Consider the following 17,414-nt stretch of genomic DNA (forward strand, 5'->3'; position numbering starts at 1 on the left):
TAATGGGCAAAGTAGTGATTTAATTAATATAGTTTCTGCGTGTTTATTTAGGGGCTAAGCAGCCGGGAACCAACAAGTGGCTCTCTACATGTTGTGTAGCAGCTCCTACACAACAGGTCAGTCCCTCTTGTGACATGGATCCATGAGAGGAGAGGCTAAAGTGCCTATGTTCATCCAGCTGAAGGAAGCAGGCTTAGTCCAAAATGGTCTCAAAGTCTGTGCTTAGGGCTGGGTCAGCTGTAGCCTTGAGGATGGCCATTGTCGCCGCAGGGAGCTTCTGGCACAGCTGTTTCTGGGCTGCAACAGAGGATGTGTTTGAATTTCATTCCAAAGAGGTAGTCCCTTAGCCTATCTGGGTCAAGTCCTGGCCACGTGTGGGCCAGGCGTGAGCAGGAGTCCCACCCAGGAACACACCACCCCGCTACACTGGGCACACAAGGACTGCAAGAGTGGCAGTAGGGAATCAGATGCACCACAGAAACCTCAGCATCCCTCCCTGAATCTAGAAAGCAGCAGAGCAGAGGAGGGGGTGAGGGGACCAGGTAGGGAACAGAAGGTTCCTGAGAGTGAAACATGTCATCCCATGGCCTCTACGGGGGTAGGAGGCAGAGGCAGAACAGAGGGAGCAGGCAGGCAGAAGTAGGAAGATATGGTCTAGAAGCCCAGTTTCACCCCCCCCCCCCCAGGGCTGCCCGAGCAGGCTCCTCCCCAGCAAATGGAGACGGGCTTGGCATCTGCCTTTGGGCTCAACTAGGCACTCGGTGTTCAAGGGAGCTCACTTACCGGCCCTGAGAGGTCCCAGGAGACAACTGTAGACAGCAGAATGGCTGGCCAGCTTGATCAGGAAGGCTTCGTAGCAGAGCCAACGTGCAGCTTCAAGAGGAAATAAGCCAGAGGCTCCCTTAGCCCCTAGTGTCACTCCTGGGGAAGCAGACGGAGGTTCAAGAACCATGGGCCACAGACCCTCATGTCCTCCGACAGGCTCTCCACACCCTTCTGACCTGCTAGACCCAGGAACGATGGTCAGCACCACTAGTGCCCGAGTGGGGGCAGGATATCCAGCCCCTGCACAAGAACGCTGGCCCTGGTCTATCCACGCACCTGTGTTCTTGACCTTCAGGACAGAGTAGCAGCAGGATGCTGTGCTGGCGATGATGCCCAGAAAGAATGCGGGGTTCTTCCTAACATTCTGGTCAAAGGGAAGCTGAAGCACGCATGCATGGAACCTGGGCAGGAGCCACAATGGCAGGGAAGGGCCTTTGGTAAGTATGTGCATGTGTGTACACATGAATGAGCTCTTGTCTGTGCATACATGTGAACTACACACACACATTTATGTGCACCACATGCACAGAACCATGTACAAATGAACTACATGTGAACACTCAGCATGTGTGTGCACGTCTTCATACATGTATACTGTCACATAACTAGTCTCTTCTCACATGCCTCATGCATGGTCACCTCACATCACAGCAAGGGTAACTTTGAAATTGTGCTCAGTTTTCCACAGCGCAAGATTTCTCCTACACTCAGCTCCAGTGACCCGGGAGGTTTCTTAGGAGGAGGCCAGACCCACAATGGCATAAATCTGGCCTGTGGTTGGTGTGACCATCTGTCAACTCCAGGCAGAACTCTGGCCTCTGCTACAACTCCATGCTCCTTTCAGGAGTCACAGGAAGCCAATCCCACCAGTCCCAGGTCTCAGGACCAACCAAGGACAAGACTATTGCAGAAGAACAAGCCATGATGGCCAGGCTGCTTTAGGCTGTTTCCTTGTCATGCCTTCCGGATGCAAGACAGGACACTCAGCCATAGATCTGATTCTCTGGTTTCTGGAGCTCTGAATCCCCCTGCTTTCTCTTTCCCATCCTATGCCTTCTGGGGTGCTTTCTTGGGGGGCTCTTTACCCCAGCTTCCCCTCCTGTTTCAAGCCGGTCAACCACAGGCACCTAAGGTCACATATGCTTCCGGTACAGGGAGACCAGAAGAGGTTCTCATATGACAGATACAGAGCTGTGTAGAGACTCGGACAAACGCTGCTTTTTCCTGACCCCACGTTAGTGTGCCACCCAATCCGGGGAGCAACTAAACTAGCCAGCTCTCTCTTAAGCTTGAAAGCCCCGGCAGCCAGCATGGCTGGCATTTCTGGTCTGTGGCTCCCTCTAGTGGTGGCACAGGCCCATGACTCACCTGTAGGCCTGCAGCAGGAAGATCTTGTAAACATTGATGCAGACGGTCTGCAGGCTGTTCACCTGGAGTCCCAACAGAAAGAGAAGCATCAGCAATGTCCCTCAGATCACAAATGAACACTTCCTGTGTGAGGGACCCAGGAAATCCAGCCAGGGGAGGAAGCAGGAGGGAGCAGGGGCCAAAGCCTACCACAGCAGCCCCTCCCAAAGAGAGAACTCAGCAGCGATGGCCTGAGAGGCCAAGGCCAAGGCCAGGAGCTAAAAAATCCTCTCTCTGTGTGTGTACTGATGATAGTATTGTCAAGTGATGGAGATGAGCAGGGTAGATGCTCAGGAGACATACAGACATCCACACGCTCTTCACACACACACACACACACACACACACACTCATGCATGCACACAATGCGCGCGCACACACACGCATGCACACACACACACGCATGCACACACACACACTCATGCACGCACACACTCACGCACGCACATGCATGTGCACACACACGCGAACACACACACATGCATGCGCGCACACACACACATGCACACACACATGGTTGCCCTCGACACACATACACCTCTCCCTGCACACGCCCCCACACAAAGAACAGGACCTGCACAAGGGTTCCACAGGTGACGTGGCTGCCCAGCTGCTTACCTGCAAGTCTAGAAACAGACTGTGACACTTCAGCCGCAAAACAGCTAAGAGCTTGTGCCGCATGCTCCTCCCGGCCTTGAAGGTGTGTTGGAAGGTGAGGCTAGCCTTAACTGAGGTCCGGGTGTAACTGCAGCACAAAGATATCCTGCCTGTGTGATTCCCACATCAACCCCTCTGAGAGACCAGCACCGATGCCCTCCCACCCCCTGTCCCTCTCTGCTGTACACTGAGGGCTTAGGTAGGGATGGACCTTCACACAGGGCACACATTCCACACCACACGAAGCCCTGGACAACCAAACCCAGCCAGATATAGTGAACAACATCCGTTTTACCCAAGCTTAGCATCACCAGACCTCTTTGCTCATCAGTGGCAAATAAGAGCCGTCAAAACCCACAGTTTAGAAGGAAACATAAATCATACAGAAAATCACAAAGCCCTGTGCTTCTTTAAGTTGCTCAGTCTGACAGAGCACCTTCCCAGTACAGGGCTGTGAAGGAAGCAGAAAACTGCCTTCAGCCAGACCTCGGTGGCAGCAAACAGTAAGGAAATGCCTATGACGGTGTCAAACCACTTGCAGACTGCAGGATGCTTCTCGGCCACCTTTGGAAATAAAATTACAAGATGGCACGTATAGGACAGAAGGTGAGGGGTGGTTCCTTCTTGCCATCCAAAGACCTTGCGTTGTTCTCAGAGATGTATACTGGTAACAGGCAAAAGCCTTGTGCTTTTACGCATTGTGAGTGTTTGCCTGTGTGTGCGTATGGAGGCCAGAGGAAGGGGTGTCCTGCTCTTCCAAACTCCACGTCATTCCCTTGAAACAAGATCTCTCACTGAATCTGGAGCTGGGCTAGCGACCAGCAAGCCACTGTGACCAGCTTTTCCCATCTGCACCTACAGTGTTGGGGGAACAGGTGCCTGTAACCACCGTGGCTTTTATGTGGGCTTCGGGGTTCTGAGCTCAGATCCTCATTCTTACCCAGCAGGTACGCTTAACCCAAGTTACCTTCCCAGTCCTACTCATACCTTCTATACGTAGCACAATCAATAAAGAACCCAGAGACAGAAACTGGGGTTCAACCTGGAGGTCAGAAAAGCAAAGCAGCCAGCCACTGACTCTTACCTTTACCTCAGTCTGAAATGGCGATCCTGCCCCCAGGAATCTCGGAATGAGACTGTGTCTGAGAGCTGTCTCCTCCTGTCTTATTCCTCTCTAGGGCTGAAATTAAAGGTGTGTACCACTATCGCTTGGCTTCTACGGCAAACTAGTGCAGCTACTGGGATTAAAGGTGTGCGTCACCACTGCCTGGTCTGTGAGGCTGGCCAGTGCGGCTGTGTTACTCTCTGAACTTCAGGCAAGTTTTATTTATTAAAACATAAATGAAATATCACTAAATCTATACAGACTTTTGAACCCTTTGATGTTGAAATGGGGTTTCTGCCATCAAATACTGTTTGAAAATGTGGTATCTACAGCGGAAGAAGGCTGCTGCTTGTGTTCTGAAGCATCTTCTGTGCCAGTGCTTAGGTCAAAGGGTAAGACAAACCAGCCTCGCCATCGTATAGGGTCAAGTCAAATCTTTGGTAGTCTCCGATTTTTTTTTTTTCAGGAAAGACATGAAGATGTGGAACTGCTAGGAAAATGAATGCATGTTCTAAAGACCACAGTACCATCAGTGCCACTTTCTGGAGATACTGCCTGAGCCTGAATCAAAGCGCGTGTGAATATGTGTAGAGTCTGAGCTCACGTTAAATCATGTTATGAATGCTTAAGCAGCATAGACTACTATCCACGAGGGTCTTGCACCAATCCCCCCACAGATCCTGAAGATACACTGCACAATTCTGGGGGACACAGCCACACGGCTGTGTTCTACATTGCAGCGTTCTGTTGATTCTCCTCACGCTTCACATGTGAGCTATGGTTTGGGGGGAAGAAGTTCCTACCAGTATGTTTTCCCTTAGCGTGTTGCTAGTCACTCTGGCTGACCTCCAGACACACAGTCCCTGGCTCAGATGGAAGGATCCTCAGCTCAGCTGAGCACACCCAAACTGTAGCCTCAGTGGTGAGCTCACAGCTGCTCTGAACATTGACTCTGAAAGCAGGAACCTTCTGGTCTATGTGTCAGAGTCGTCTCCGATTCCCCCTGTCCAGGGCCAGCCTGGATTCCCAAAAGGGTGTGCTGTTCTCTGCTTTTAGCAGTATGTTCAGAAGGGAAATGCTTTTTTGATTGTTTGACCCATTACTCATTCACTGTGGAGCCCAGGCCTGTGTGGACAGCACAGCAGATATGGGCACCTGCACCCAACTCTTCCCTTATGGTGTGAACTTCCAAAGAGTGCTATGGAGACAGGACAGTTTAGATTCGAGCTCAGAACAGACAGCTGTCAACACGACAGCAGGCTTGTCCGTCTCCTGCCACAATCTTCATACTTTCGCTCCTAAAAGAAGAAGTCCGGATAATTTCACCTATTTCCACCTCAAATCTGCTGTATCTACACCAAAGCTGGGTTGTGAGCTCCTGGAAGGTGGAGACCAACTTCCCTCCTCCCGCAAGCACCTTATACCTCATACAGAGAAGGGCCCTGGCTCCATGGTCTCTAGGAGACTTGAGACAAGGCTGAAGGTGTTCTCACATTGCCCTGTCCATCCCCAGGCAGAAAGAGAACACCTTACGGCCTCTGTCACTTCAGGCCTCGTGGTAACTTGTGTCCAGAAGCAGGAAACAATGTGGAGCACCCACAGCATCCCCTGCCCCTATGAGCTCATGGCTCCTCAACGTGGCCAGGTGTGCTCACCTGGTGTAGTCATAGAACACCTCCAGCGTCTTAGTGTCCAGCAGTAAGCCACACCAGGGAAACAGGCAGTGAGCAGGCAGCTGGTGTGGAGCTGCACCATCCAGGGTACCAGTCTCCATGGGGAAGTTCACCATTGTCTTCTGTAAGTTTATCGTGCAGCCATACTCAGGAATGCCGTGGACCAGGGCCCTGTGTAAGAGAGGGAACATTGGCTATGGAACTCTGGAAAATACCCAGAGGTGTTCTGGGACCAGAGTGAGCGGGTCCTTGAGGGTACCCCAATGGAACATCAGACACAGTCTTGCTCTGGACTGTAGCCTAGCTCCTGCCTTCTATGTAAGCAATAGAACAATAGGGCCAGCTCAGGACAAAATAGGCGGGCATCAAACAAGTAGGAAGAGTCACATGACTCTCTGATGGTCCTATCTTAGCATCCATGTGTCAGGGTATCTTCTCCCTATGACCCCAAAAGCCTGCTTTCTTGTTGCTACTTTGAGGTGTCTGCAGGCTCCAAACCTACAGAGAAACACTGTCTTGGAAAAACAAAACAAAACAAAACGTTGTCAGGAATGGCTGTTGTGGTGGTTTGAATAGGTATGGCCCTCGTGTGTTTGAATGCTTGACCCCATAGGGAGTGGCACTATTAGGAGGTGTGGCCTTGCTGGAGCAAGCGTGGCCTTGCTGGAGGAAGCTGTCACTGGAGCCAGGCTTTGAGGTCTCCTATTCTCAAGCTGTGCCTACTGTGGCACAGTTTACTTCCTGTTGCCTGCAGATCAAGGTGTAGAACTCTCAGCCACCTCTCCAGCACCACATCTGATTGCACACTGCCATGTTTTCACCATGATAATGGACTAAACCTCTGAAGCTGTCAGCTGGCCTCATAAGACTTGTCGTGTGAGTCCGGGAGCCTACATGGGTCTGACCTAGGCCCTCTGCATGTGTGTGACAATCATGTAGCTTGGTCTCTTAGTAAGGCTTCTAACAGTGAAAGCAGGACCTCTCCCTAGCGCTTAGCTGGTTTTTGCTAACTTGTTCCCCATGCTGGATTACCTGGCCCTGCCTCAATGTAAGGGGAGGAGCTCAGTCCTGTCTCAACTTGATGTGCCATGCTTTGTGCAGGACCATGGTGAGGCCTGCCCCTTTCCAAATGCAGATGGAGGAGTGGATGGGGAGGAGGGTAGATGGGAAAGAGGACAGAAGGAAAGAAGGGAGGGAGAAATGGCTGGTATGTAAAATAAATAAAAACAATTAAATTAATAAAAAAGAGTTGCTGTGGTCATGGTGTCTCTTCACAGCAATAGAACCCTAACCAAGACAGCTGTGCTCACATCTCCCAGAAGGGCTTCGTGTCTCAGGCCTCTGCAAACAGCCCTTCTGTGGGCTCGGCTGTGGGGCATGGGAGTTACTGTCTGTTATCTCATCTGAAGACTTTCCAAATACTGGCACTGGCCTGGTCCCTCACCACACTGCGTCCTCAGTGAGACCAAGCTGGGCCAGCCATGGGTGCCATAGTGTCTTCCTTGGTGCTGCAGGTGTCCCATGCCTGGCCGCATAGGTAGAGGTGACACTAGGTCTTGGTGACAACACGAGCTCCGGGCAAACGAAATCACAGACCAATTAAATGTGCTGCCCCAGCCAAACATTCACCGTGATCATGACAGCAGAAACCCGGGCATGACGGTCCTTACCTGAGGAAGGCTTTTGCCTGGACCAGGTGAGGTGTCACCAACAGGAAGTCATCCACAAAGCGTAAAAGCAGCCTAAAATGAGACACATTGACAGGCTTCACACAGAATCCACCTGTAAGGGATCCAACCTAAAACACTTTAAATATGGGAACGCACAAAGACAAAACAAAGTGATAAAACAGCTTTACTGTCTTCCTGACAGAAATAGCTCTGGGGCACGTCACAGCTTTCCTTGAAGTGAAGGCAATGGACGGACTTTACATCTTAGACACGAAGCAACTGGAGCACCCACCCCGTGAGCTAGAAACATGAAGTGGGAAGCTATGTCAGCTCATGACCTGGGCCCTTGGAGCGACCGGTAAAAGGAAGCATTTACCCGTCCTGCTGCACCTCCGCAAAAAGCTTGTTCTCCATGTCTCCGAAACACAGGCTGAAGAGCAGGGTGGACAGGCTGCAGCCCTGGGGGATGCCCTGGCACTGGATATAGCACCTGGGAGGGGGTGGTTAAGGTCAGAAGCAGCAGCCATGTGGGCTGACGCTCACATTTGACAAAGCCCCGTGTATAAATATGTACGCAGACATACGTGAGCATACACAGACACCCTTCTGTAGACATGCTCAAAGACTACATACAAACAGTATTATCTGCTACTGTCAGTTGTCAAGACCTAAAAAGACACCAAATTAAGTACCGCCCTTATCTCTCCCATCCCCCACTCTTATTATAACCTGGGGTGGTAGGGACTACATCCCCATTCACTGACTCCAGGCTTTTCTTAAATTTTAAATTTTAAACAAAAATGATAAGCAATCAGGCTCTTGAACTGAATATGTATCTGAGATGGTTAGTAACAGATTGTCAGTGCAGGAACATTCCAGGTGTAGTCAATGCTTCAAGGAGCACCCTTCAATCGAGCATACACGTGGGTGCTGGCAGGGGTGGGCGCCTTCACATGATCAGGACAGGAAACTCACGGAGGGAACCCACGTGTGAGAAAGAGTAGGTGCAAGCTGACCTTTAACCCCTCGAACTGGCTCGGTCCCCTCTGCTGGAGTAACTGTCAGGAAGCTCTCCAGCACAGCGCACACCGATCTGACTTTTCAGTGTATCAGGCTGACCCACACGAGGACTAAGTTACCTACCACATGGACGGACTCACAGATCCGTGCGACTCAGGAGCACCCTTTGTTGTGTTTGTAAAACACACCCAGTTGCAGCTTGTGGTCTCCTAGTATGCACATTTAACATTTCCAATCATATCCTAATACATATTGTGACTTCTGATAATCAGACATTTCTTCTCCTACCTGACCTCATCTCTAATAGGCCGGGGTGTGAGCCTGGAATCCCATTCTGTACTGGCACTCACCGTGGGCTCCTATGAGTCCAGCAAAAAGGAGCCAAGTGCATTCTCAGCGTTCCCTTCTCTAGGGGGGACTTTGGGTGAAGAAGATTCAAGCAAATGCTCAAACACTCAACCTCATATCTAATCCAGACACACAAGACAGGTCTTTGCAGGCTGATGGGTTGTTAGGCAGCTCCAGCATAGAGCCAGTCTCACAGGAGTCTCAGGGGGACCCAGCCATGGGCACTGCATTCTCTTTGTTGATGCTACACATGTCCTGCTCCTGGCTGCACAGGCGAGATGCCCCAGCCACTTTGTCAAAATGACCACAGGAGCTACAAGCATTCAAAATTTTTAACTTCAATCGGGCCAAGCTTATCCAGGAGCTCCCAAGGCCTTATGGGTAGGCAGCCCTGTGGCCCAGCCAGCAGAGGGCAAGAAAATTCTACAAAGAGAAGTGGGGAGGAAGGAATGAGGTGGAGGTAGCTGGTCAGATAAACTGTAGCTAGTTAGCGGGCACCCTGCTCAGCAGTCAGGATGGCTTCTACCTACCTGTACCAGCCCAGCCTCTGCCCACTTGCCCCATGCCTGTGCCCACCTGCCACCAATCTTCATGATGTTGTTACGCACAAAGTGCTGGAAGAAGTCGAATAGGCTGCAGCCGGCCTCATTCAGAAAGAAGTTCTAGAAAACCAGACACAGGTAGACGGACGGGTGTAAGCATGCAGAATATTGTAGCAGGTTGCTACCAGATGCCCCTTTAAGACCGAGCATTCAGGGTAAAGTAGGGGTGGGGGTGGGGCCAAGTGTCCCTGTATGACTAGGCTGAATTTGACTCAAGGTGATGGGGGTACATAACTTACGGAGCAGTGATGTAACCTCGTATGTCCCTACAGCACTAGGTCTGGAAACTTGCAGCTCACACAGTACTCCGAGGAGCCAAAAGAAAACCATCCGAAGCGCTCAGTGAGTGTGGCTGCTCCAAAGGTGGAATATGTACAAAGAAGGTTCTTTAGAAACACCAACTTGTGGGAAGAGATCTCCTGTGCGTGGCATAGGGAAACACTGCTTCTGACATAATGGACCAAGAGGAGGACCACAGAACAAGTCCAACTTGTCCACCAAAAGCAGGTGAACTGTCTTAGGTCTCAAGGTCAAAACTGCGGGAGGAGATATTTTTACCAGCTCACTGATGGGCCAGCTGGACTATGGGGGACAGAAGGATAGAAAGGGCACTTCAAAGCAAGAGTCTTAGCAGGCCCACCTTAGTAGCTATTGGGGGGCCTTGGTCATGGGAACTCTCCACCAAAGAACATGTTGGTCACATTACTGCACTGAAACAAACAGCAAAATAGAGGAGGAAGGCCCCACCAGGTGTGGCCCATGAGTGGGAAGCCCGAGGACCTGCTCAATGACAACGGAGTTCTTCAGTGCTCTGGCATTGGACTCCTGAAGACGTGTCACGAACTGGTCCATGTACGGCTGGACGTCAGACATGGTGGAGACCTGCAGCAAAGAAGTCAATACTTGAGGGGAGCCAGAGGGGCACATGGTTTTCTGGCCGGGACAGGCACAGTACAGTTGAACAATACAACAGTCGTTGAGTCTTGTAAGGAAAAGAGAGAATCTAGCATCCCAGCAGGAAGTCACAGAAACAGCAGGTTTGACCACAGTCAGCTCTCTCCACAGGTCAGATACCCCCATAATGCTGTGGTTACTGACAATCACAGCACAAGCAGCACCCAGAATTCTCCACAGAGGCAGTGTGCAGACAGGAGGAAGAGCTGTCAGGAATAGGGAGGGGATGACATTTCCTGCAACAGACTCTCTAGGATGCCTTTTTATCCAGTGGTCACCAAGACCAATGTCTCCAGACAGGATGTCACTGGCAGGAATACAGCACCATCTATGGGCAGCACAGGGACAATTCCAAGCCTGCCAGGGGTGATGTAACCTCGTATGTCCCTACAGCACTAGGTCTGGAATGGAGACGGAAACACTGGAGTCTAAGTAACCTTGGCTGTCCTCAAACTTGTCATACTTCTGTTCCATACTCTCATATGTTCAGACTGCACATTGGCATTGAATCTTAAAATTTCCCATGTTAGGTTGCATGTATGAATATGGTCAAAATGCATTATATACACATGTAAAGTTGTCATAATGAAACCCATCATTATGTACATTTAATGTACAATAGCACAAAATAAACAAGAAACCCGTGTGCCAAGTGAGTTTGCTGTAGTTCCAGGAGAAAAGCCACCCAGAGTAGTTAAAGTACAAGAATTAACCTAGGAAAGAATAGCAAGATATATAGAAAATGTCTGCATTTTCAAAATAATTAAGTAACATGCTTCTAAAGATCCAAGAGGTTACCAAAAATTGTAATTAATAAACAAAAAAGATTTTGAACTGAATAACGAACTGGCAAAATGTCAGAATGTGTATGGCACTACTGAGGGCTCTCGGAGAGAAATATGTAACTTCAGGTATTTACTTGGGGTTGGTACAATGGCTTAGTAAGTGAAGACACCTACCACTAAACCTACTGACTTAAGTTCTATTCCCAGATCCACATAGTGGATGGGGAAAATTAGCTCCTCTACAGAGACACCATGATGGTTGCTCTGGCCAGAGCAGGGAAGGAATCGGTCGGGTGTAGTGATTATAAATTTGCCCATGGTGCAGAAGCTACAAGGCCACTGCACATACCACACACGTAGAGTTAAACGTTTGCCTGTGAGTCTTGTGTGTCCTCCATACAGGGGAAGGAAGCCACCTTGCGCCTCTTCCAGGCCAAAACTCTGTGCAAATTCCTCCCTCTTTAAGCCTGCAGACCTCACCTGTTTACTGAAGAGGACATTGGATGTACAAATCAACAAGCTGTTCCAGAGCAAGGGAGGATAGCTGCAGATAGCTCCTGGAAGGGGAAGCTCCATTGGGAATCCCATAGAGGGAGGCAGGATGGGGTCAGACAAATGATCGTTGGTGCCACGGACACCCAAACCATAGACGCGCCACCGTATGAACTTGCCAGAACTGTGGACCTATCACAGCCTCAGCTGTGTTACTGACAGATCCCAGATATCCATGGCATGAGAAGGCCTGTGCCACCAACATGCTCTCAGCATAGATAAGAGTCCACTATGACGTTACCTCCCTCCTGAAGGACTTATGGATTTGGCCTTGGCGATATCTTTGAACCACTGCATACTGGCGGACACAGTACATGTTCTCTGGGTGTCTGATCATATTGGCAACAACCTTCATGAGCTTGTCCTGGGGAATGGAATCAAATGCTCCCACCACATCTGCCTGTGGAACACACGTGAGCACTATTAAGCATGGTTGGGTCCAGGCCTAGGGGTCCTACTGGCTCTGTCCTTGGCGTCTGGGTTCTAGCCTGCCTTGAAGCAAACCTGCAGGAGAAAGATACTCCATGCTCCTGTACCAGCCTAGCTGCACATGCCTATCCTACAAATTTCCCATTCCAGACAAAGGACCCTGGGGCATACCCCAGACACTGCAGTATCCAGCATCCAGGTCCTGGTGGTAGAATCAACCTTGGCTACTTCTCTGAATGGGACCCATCGACCAATAGGATTCTCCTACAGGGTGCATCCCAGAGGAGTTGGAGTATACTGTGCAGGGAACACGTATTGAGTTCAATGATGTTCTGGGAGCTGGTTATCCCGGAAGAATGGGGTGCCCCTGCTCCCGAGAGAATGGGAGGCCATGGCATCTTTGGGCTACATATGGTAACAGGCCAACACTCTCAGCAGCTTACGCCTACAACAGGGTCACCCAGTGATGGCTGCTCCGAGGACATCCCTACAGCCCAGACCATGAGAGCAAATGTGATAGACAGGAGTACCAATGACTACCTTAACAAAGTACATCCTGGGTGCCCAGCCCAGAGTGCGCACACGCAGCACGAAGGTCCGCCAGGTCCTGTAGATGTCATTCAGGCCCAGAACAGAAGCCCCCAGGAGGTTAGGATGCTTTGTCCGTTCATAGTTGAGCGCGTTGAATAGCATCTTGAGATGGTGGGAGAAATGCTTGGCCTGCACCGGGGCCACAGAAGACACATGAGAAAGGGACCACCCTGATTTCTCAGAATAGACTCCTGTAGTCCAGAGTCCTAGAAGACCTCTCCCGCTAAGTCACTTGACTGCATTCGGGGCCTGCCCCAGTCTGTTCTCACCCACCATCAAGGCATGTCCAGAGACATGTCCTCTGGGCTGGGGTCAGGTTCAGGATCACCGTCACTCACAAAGGTCCCCCATGCCTGAGCCGAGGCGTCAATAGCTTCACTTTGTCCTCTGGGGCATTACCAATGACAAAGTCACTGTCCATACCTTATACGGCTACTGGGAGGAGTCAGGGCTTTTACCGACATCCAGCTATGGGGAAGGGAGGCAGCTGCCTCCTGGTTACTGTGGCCCCTGGCATGCATGAAGGCCATACAGTGTTTACTCTACTTAGCAGGATCCCTGAGGTACCTCCAAGGTTTGCGTCCCAAGTCCTCTGCTCTTGAGACCATCTCCCTTCTCTAGGTCCTTCCCGCATGCTGAGTTTTTGGACTCAGGAACAATCAGTTCCTTGTCTTCCCTCTTTTTTTTTTTTTTTTTTTTTTTTTGGTTTTTCGAGACAGGGTTTCTCTGCAGCTTTAGAGCCTGTCCTGGAACTAGCTCTTGTAGACCAGGCTGGTCTCGAACTCACAGAGATCCGCCTGCCTCTGCCTCCCGAGTGCTGGGATTAAAGGCATGCGCCACCACTGCCCGGCTCTTCCCTCTTCTGTTTACCCAGGGCTCCTCACTACAATGAGCCCTCATGTGAGCCAGAGTGCAGGCTGCACCAGCAGTAAAGGAACCAAGCATGTCACCTGTTTCTCTTTGTCAAAGATGCTGGTGCCCATGCTGTAACTCATGTTCACAATGGGCCGGAGACCACTGGGCTTGGGGATGAAGCGCAGTCTGTATATGGGCGTGACCGGCCAGGCCTCCTGGTACTGCCTGACCTCCTGTGGTGACAGCTCCTGCAACCGTACTCTCTTGAGGTGTTGCCTGTTACAGAGAACAGAGTTATGACGTGAGCATGCGGGACATGCAAGAGACACATCCCATCGGGGTGGTTAGAAACTTGGGTCATTTGACACCTGGCCATGCTATGGGGTTACATCCAGGATCATAGCAACCCACAACAACCAGACGACCCATGGAACTGTCTGGGCAGAGTACATGGCATGTAGCCTGTGTTGGTAGCTGGGACATCTGGTCCCACGGTCTGCCCTCAGTGTTCCTTTCTTGGGTGGTTCCATTGACCGGGACACTTTTGAAGCAATCTGCTGCATTGTATGGATATCCTGGCTTAGACACAGGTGTGGAAGCAAAAAAAAAAAAAAAAAAAAAAGCACCCCTGCCCGCCCCAGGTATGTGTGTGCCAAAGTGTTCAGGATCCCACAGGCACAATGGGTGGTGTGTAATACATAGCTACAGCTGGACCCATCTGACCCACATGCCAAACAGGCAGCTGTTCTGCTTCTGTTTGGTATGAATTCCTCCCTCTTTGGGGATCCTGTAGATGGTGCAGGCCCAACTTATGATTTTACAGCCCAGAAAGCAGGCTCCCCAGTCAGTCCACGACTACACGGAGTCTGTGCCCTGAAGGTCCATGGGCAGGCGACAGCAGACACTGATAAATCACAGAGGCGCTGTGTGGTACCTCACTCCAATGCTCTGCAGCTTGCTCCACACGCTCTTACGGTAGAAGAAGAGCCGGTTCTTCTGGAATGTGGTTTCTGTGACGTAAAAGAATGACCTCAGCAGCTCTACCACGTACGTGTCCATCAGCCAGAATAGGAACGCAGCCAGGATCCTTTCCCTTGTCCTGTGCTCTGCGGCAGGGACGCAGTTGTTCCCTAAGGTAGTAGTAGATACTCAACACTTGTGACTCAGCCCAGGCTCATAAGGTCCAGCATCGAAGCCCCAAAATGAGCCCAAGAGCTGTAGCTCTGGACATGCTGGGTTCTAATAAAATAGATCAATAAATTAGTTCAACGTTTTTCGAGTGTGATTTTTTTTTTTTTTTTAGCATGTTGTACACTAAAGTTCCCTGACAAAGCCGTGTCGGTATCGGGATCCTAGAGGCCTACTGACTAGAGGTGTGTGGCTGCTGACTGAGAGAGAAATGCTCTGAGCCATCTTTCCCACCCCCAACCTCTAAATCTGACCCAGCACCACTGTGTCTATCCAGTGAACCCTAGCTTCTGCCAACTCTAAAGCTACGGATGTCTTCAGATAGGGGCTAGGGACGTGCTCGAGAGGCGTGAAAACTGACTTCTATTGTGTGGTGACCTGTACTTGTAATCGCAGTGCTCGTGAGGCAAAGACAGGTGGATCCTATCAGAAATACTGACTCCAGGTGATTGAAGACGCCACCTGATGTCAACATTGAGACTCCACACACACGCACAGGCAACCCTCAGTGGGCGCTGGGGCTGTGATCCTGGGTCACACACTCACCGCACTGACAGAAGTGCCGTTCAGAGCTGTGCAGGGCCAAGCAGAGAACAGACGGCTCCTACTGTCAAACTGGACATAAAGGTTCCCTGCACCATGGGTCAGGATAGCTGTCCCTCCCGAGGGCCTCTGAAGATCACTCTGTACGTCTCCAGACACAATGGGGCCTGCTTTGTCCGGATAAAGCTGGGTTTACCAGCAGTGATAAACATAAAGGAAACTTGGGAAGAAGAATAAGAATCCCAAAGGAGGCTCAAGATAGGAGACAGAATGAACAAAGAAAGAAGACATCAGGGGCTGGAGAGATACTTCAGTGGTGAAGAACACTGACTGCTCCTGCAGAGGCTCTCATTTGTTTCCTAGCAACCACATGATAGCTCACAACCTCCTGTAACTCCAGTTCGGGGAGATCTGATGCCCTCATCTGGTCTGCTCCATGGTGCCAGGCGTGGCATAGTGTACATACATACATTCCGGCAAAGCACTCATATACATAAAATAATCGTTAAAAATAAATAAACAAATGGAGGAAATGGTGTGGAAGGGTTAGATTAAATAAGCAGTGATCTTAAAAAACAAGAATGGCTTGGTGGTGGTGGTGCACACCTTTAATCCCAGCACTAGGGAGGCAGAGTCAGCCAAGCGGATCTCTGTGAGTTCGAGGCCAGCCTGGTCTACAAGAGCTAGTTCCAGGACAGGCTTCAAAGCTACAGAGAAACCCTATCTTGAAAAAACAAAACCAAACCAAAATAAAACAAAACAAAAACCCCAAAACAAGAATGATGTTTAACTTGGGTGTAGAGAGACTGAAGGCAGAACTAAGTCAGCAGAGACAGAGGAAGTCGTGGGAGCCCGCTCTGGCAGGAATCAGCGGGGGTTACCTGGGAGGGGGGCATGAGGTTAAAGGAAACGGCAGATTGAGAGAAACAGAGACAGAAAACATAGGATAGCCTGGGAGGACTGAGGTGACACCGACCAGCCCTGAGTTTATTTCTCAGTCAGCACATATACGGAATTACAGACAAAAGGTGGCAGGAACAGCCAGATAGAGGACCTCCTCCCTTCAACTGTCCTTGGGGAGAGAAGCTCAGCTTGAGGCCAGATACCCCTCAACAAGAATTCAGCTACAGGCAGCTTCTAATCTCTAAGAGGGAGTGCCTCCAGCTAACCTACCCCGGCCCAAATCTTAACAGAATAATGTACTCTTTCATCTGGGCAAAAATGCTCTTTCTTATGGGCTAACTCAGACATTCCTCACAGCCCTCAAGCTTGAACTCAAATGACTTCTAAGTCAGAATTGACTCCAGATGGAAACTAAGTCACACACAGCTACCACAGGAAGTTGGTGGAGATGCTGACCAGAGGCGGAGTGCATTAAGGCTCAAATGTCAGGTGACCACTGGCCAGGAATGGTGCACTTACTTCTTACCACTCTAAGGTAAAAACAGAATGGAAACACAGGCAGCAAGGAGATGCACTTTACAACTGTGCAGACAGCAAGACATGGGGGGGGGGGGGTACAGCAACAATTCAGCAAACTGACTGAAGAAATGGCTCAGCTGTTGAGACACTGGCTGCTTTTTCAGGGAACTGGGGTTTGGTTCCCCCCATTCATATGGTGGCCTCTAATCTGTAACTCTGGCTCAAGGGAATGCAGGGCTCTCTCCGGCTTCTGCAGGTACTTGACATTCAAGTGATACAGAGACGAACAACATCTCTTTAAAACGAATGAAAGTGAACTGGAAATAATAGGAGTAGCACATTCAGGCACATTTCTTCCTGAAAGAAGGGAAGCCAGCAAGCTCAGCTTTCCAGCTAAGTGACGGCTGTCCGACTGGTATAGCAATGTATAAAAAAATTCACTTGCGTGCTACGGAAAAGATCCATTTGAAACGCAAAAATGTGAAACGTTTAAAAGCAAAACTTAAAGGAAAAAAAAAGACATAGTAGGGAAAAACCAAAAGCAAGCCCAATTCAGTCAGTTTGAGTTGACAAACTCAGCTACTGGGCGTGGTTTACACACCTGTGACCCCACTTCTCCAGAGGCTGAGGCAGGAAGGGCAGCCTGAGCAACTTAGCAAAATCTGTCTCAGAAAACAAAACAAAACAAAACTTTACATTTAAAGAAAAAAATCACTAGAGATGTAATATCCTGGTAATCAGATTCTCTCTAATCAGAAAGATAGAAAATCCTGCTGGGTGTGATGGCA

The 17,414-nt window shown here is 50.1% G+C and overlaps 1 protein-coding gene across 3 annotated transcripts; it reads right to left on the reverse strand.

Annotated features, from left to right (window-relative positions):
• On the reverse strand, window positions 1–15,527 carry Tert (telomerase reverse transcriptase). 3 transcript variants are annotated; one of them, XM_038324045.1, is made up of 14 exons: window positions 14,408–15,527; window positions 13,569–13,749; window positions 12,568–12,747; window positions 11,840–11,998; window positions 10,088–10,189; window positions 9,282–9,367; window positions 7,714–7,827; window positions 7,338–7,409; window positions 5,650–5,838; window positions 2,851–2,977; window positions 2,194–2,255; window positions 1,102–1,226; window positions 784–921; window positions 1–297 (listed from the first exon to the last, which is right to left on the reverse strand). In XM_038324045.1, exons 1-14 carry the CDS (start codon window positions 14,530–14,532, stop codon window positions 194–196), a joined length of 1,764 nt encoding a protein of 587 aa, XP_038179973.1. In that variant the 5' UTR covers window positions 14,533–15,527; the 3' UTR covers window positions 1–193. The 3 variants fall into 3 exon arrangements, with proteins under 3 accessions (XP_038179973.1, XP_038179972.1, XP_038179974.1); XM_038324044.1 differs by having other exon boundaries at window positions 10,055–10,189; XM_038324046.1 differs by lacking the exon at window positions 1–297 and having other exon boundaries at window positions 785–1,001; window positions 10,055–10,189.
• Between the last annotated feature and the right edge of the window lie 1,887 nt (window positions 15,528–17,414).

This window comes from Arvicola amphibius, chromosome 3 (genome assembly GCF_903992535.2).
Source record: "Arvicola amphibius chromosome 3, mArvAmp1.2, whole genome shotgun sequence".
Lineage (NCBI taxonomy): Eukaryota > Metazoa > Chordata > Mammalia > Rodentia > Cricetidae > Arvicola > Arvicola amphibius.

Excerpts from the sequence above, each read along its gene's own strand:
- Tert (XM_038324044.1), bottom strand. The coding sequence starts at position 14,532 with ATGGACACGTACGTGGTAGAGCTGCTGAGGTCATTCTTTTACGTCACA. Across the intron at positions 13,750-14,407 it reads CTGCAGAGCATTGGAGTGAG|GCAACACCTCAAGAGAGTAC; the intron begins GTACCACACAGC and ends TCTCTGTAACAG. Across the intron at positions 5,839-7,337 it reads CAGGCAAAAGCCTTCCTCAG|GGCCCTGGTCCACGGCATTC; the intron begins GTAAGGACCGTC and ends TCTCTTACACAG.